Below are 3,320 nucleotides of genomic sequence, written 5' to 3' on the forward strand. Positions count from 1 at the left end.
ATAATAACGGAATAAATTTCTTTAAACATGTTTTTTATTCTTTTAACTTATACATTATAAGCAAAATATTATTCATAAATTTATGTTTTCTTTTCATTGCCGTATTCTAATCAACACATTTCGGATTAGTTTTTGCAACAATAATTAGGAAACATCATATATTGTGAAAGTGTGTCTAAATGCCTTTAGTTACTTCGGAATGGGTTTCGGATAATCGAAGAATTCTATAATTGAGCTCCAGATAATCAAGGTTCTATTGTATTTATATTTGACCTAGTTTTAGCTGAAATAGATTAGATTAAAATCCAGGCACGTGATTTGAATGTCTCAAATTGTTCGAGTCAACTCTTTTTCCCGCTATTTTCATATATTGTCTAGACAATTGTTTCGAATTATATACATTTCCCTAAATAACCTTAAATTTTGTTTCTTAAATTAAAAAGAACTTGTTTTTAAGGAACCAACGAAACTATCAGCCGATCTGTTTTAGAAGGGAAATATTGTGTGCATTGAAAAAACAAAGCGTGAGTATTCCAGTTTTTAAATTTTTCTACTTTTGATGCTTCTTAAAGATTTTTTTTAAATAACTAGATCTCAAATTTTTTTTTAAATAACTACATTTGTTGAACTACATCACATCTTACCAGTACAACTTTTGCTTCATTCTTATTCGAAATTTCTGTAATTTTTTTAAGTGATTGCCTTTAAATATTTTGAAACTGAAATGATTTTATAATTTAGCCGCAATTTAATTTCTATTTATCGTTAAATGCATATGAGTCAACAATATTTGAGGATAAAGTACAAGATGATAGACGAAATTGTCAAGTCATATTAATATGACTCTCGTGTTTCATAATAAAACCGACGGTAATTTTTTTCTCACGAGAAGAGAAAAAAAAAGATAAAAGCTTGATAAAAACAACCATAGCAACGACTTATAATTAGAAACATAAAAAGGAAATAAAAACCTCAGCCATTTGTTCAGAGCTTATTGTTTTACTTTTAACTACAAGCAGCTTTATCTGGTCCCAACAACTTATCGTGATAAGATAGATTAGCAGCTTGTTCGCTGCTTCCGTTTCAACAAAAATTCATAGAGAGCATTGGACTTAATGTAAACAACGCCATTTGTGAGAGAAGTGTTATCATTGTTTGATAACTTCAGTTTTAAAAACATAACAGCTGATGTTGGACTCAGGTTTTTAGTGTCCTTAAACCCACTTTTTATTTTAAACATGTCTGAAGGTTGCACACTTGGATATTGGGACATACGAGGTCTTGCTGAACCAGTAAGGTATTTATTACATTATAAAGGAATTGAATTCGTCGACAAGAGGTACTTGAGCTACGATGGCTGGCAGAATGACAAATTCAACTTGAATTTAGACTTTCCCAACTTACCGTATTACATAGATGAAAATGTGGCTCTTACGCAAAGTACAGCCATACTGAGATACCTTGCCAGAAAGCATGGTTTGGATGGAAATACCGAAGAGGAAAAGGTGCGAGCAACTTTGGCTGAACAGCAAATTATTGATTTCCGAACCAGCATGATTCGAACTTGTTATAATCATGAGTTCGAAAAAATAAAGCCAGAGTTTGTGAAAAATGTTCCAGCTCAACTTAGATTGTTTGTTGCATTTTTAGCTGATCGCAAATTTCTTGCTGGTGATAATGTGACTTACGTGGATTTCATGGCGTATGAAACTTTTGATTTTTATCGGCTTCTAATACCAACTGTGCTAAATGAATTTCATAGTCTTAAAGCTTATCAAGATAGAATTGAAAATTTACCAGAATTGCAAAGCTATTTACATTCTACTATTTACAAACGATGGCCAATTTTTGGTCCTGTTGCGCATTTTGGCGGTAAAGGTACGGAACCAAAACGTCTCTAGTTTCAAGATTTGATAACCCTAAAATGATTATTAGAAAAGGTAATTAAATAACAATCCTTATTAAAGCATGCTATAGAGTAATTTTTTTTGCAACTGCTCAGAGAATATAATGTATATTAGATAAAACTATTCTCGAAATTTACCATATTTGTATTGATATGTTTGTAACAACTAAAAATTTACTTGTATATCTGATAAATTACTTTCTTTTTTTGATTCTCTGTCTAAAATTTCTTTTATTTAACAATGTTATTATATTTATTGAACTATTCAAGTTTTATGTTTATAAAGCAGTTTTGCATTAAATTCTGCAATAATATATTATTATCGAATCAAGATTTTGGCATAAATTTGTGATGAACCACATTTCTTTCAAAAACAATTTTTCATTAAACTGTTCCTAAGTATTGTTTTCAGGTATAGGCTTTATAAGTTTCTGAAATTTCCACTGGATGACATCATAATACAAATAAATATCTTATTTTCTACATTATTTCTCTAAAAGAATTCTTCTGAATGTTGTTTATCATTATATTGCTCCATATTCTACAATACTTTTCTTAAAAAATTTTTGTTATTATATTTCATACGTTTTATTTTTAATGATTTTCCTGCACTTTAATACAAAACTTTAATAGAGGTGTACAATTTGTATCAGAATTTATGTATGTAATTTAATTAATATTATAATTTTGAAGAAAATAATATTTTGTGGATTGATGCAGTTTGTTATACAAAGAAATTTTAATTGCTGTTTAAAACATTTTATATAGTAATTCATATCTATATAAAATGTTCAAAATTACTTCCTTACATAAGTGAGGACCATTACTTTCATTTCGTTAAAATTTTTTTAAACATTTTGATGCATGCTACTTTTTGCAAATTCTATATATTTTAACAAAATAGCAGTTTATAATTTTTATTCTATATTCTATATTCATTTTATATTCTATATTCATTCTATATTCTATATTCTTACGATATTTCCTTTATTTTCAATAACATTTCTATTCAGCACATGGCAAAAATCTTATGAAAAGTTATGTTTTAAAAGTATATGTGTGATTTCGATTCAAAGTTTTGTTATTTAAAGAATCAAATATATTTATTTTGTTTTAAAGGTTTTAAATAAATGATTTTTTGAATATAAATTTGATTAAATTATCAAATAAATTATTTATCCTTTTTTAGTAAAATTGAAGGTAAGTAAATTAAATAAATTTTTCCTATAGAGTGTTTCCTAAAAATCATAAAAGAAGCGAGTTATTGATTTTAAATCATATTTTAAGAATAAAATAATATTTGATAAGAACATTGTTGCCAATTTTCTGCCACCTCGTATAAAAACTTCCTTTGAAGAAATTAGATAATTTTATCTACCATAATATATTTATGTTATAAATATCTATACTATAA

The 3,320-nt window shown here is 27.0% G+C and overlaps 1 protein-coding gene across 1 annotated transcript; it reads left to right on the top strand.

The window, feature by feature from the left end:
- Window positions 1–979: 979 nt before the first annotated feature.
- Window positions 980–3,055, top strand: LOC107453417 (glutathione S-transferase Mu 1). The gene has a single exon (XM_043039776.3). It carries the CDS (start codon window positions 1,239–1,241, stop codon window positions 1,899–1,901), a length of 663 nt encoding a protein of 220 aa, XP_042895710.1. The 5' UTR covers window positions 980–1,238; the 3' UTR covers window positions 1,902–3,055.
- The last annotated feature ends 265 nt before the right edge of the window (window positions 3,056–3,320 follow it).

The sequence above is a fragment of the Parasteatoda tepidariorum genome, chromosome 12 (assembly GCF_982258835.1).
Source record: "Parasteatoda tepidariorum strain Cologne lab strain chromosome 12, Ptep-v5.0, whole genome shotgun sequence".
NCBI classification, from domain to species: Eukaryota; Metazoa; Arthropoda; class Arachnida; order Araneae; family Theridiidae; genus Parasteatoda; species Parasteatoda tepidariorum.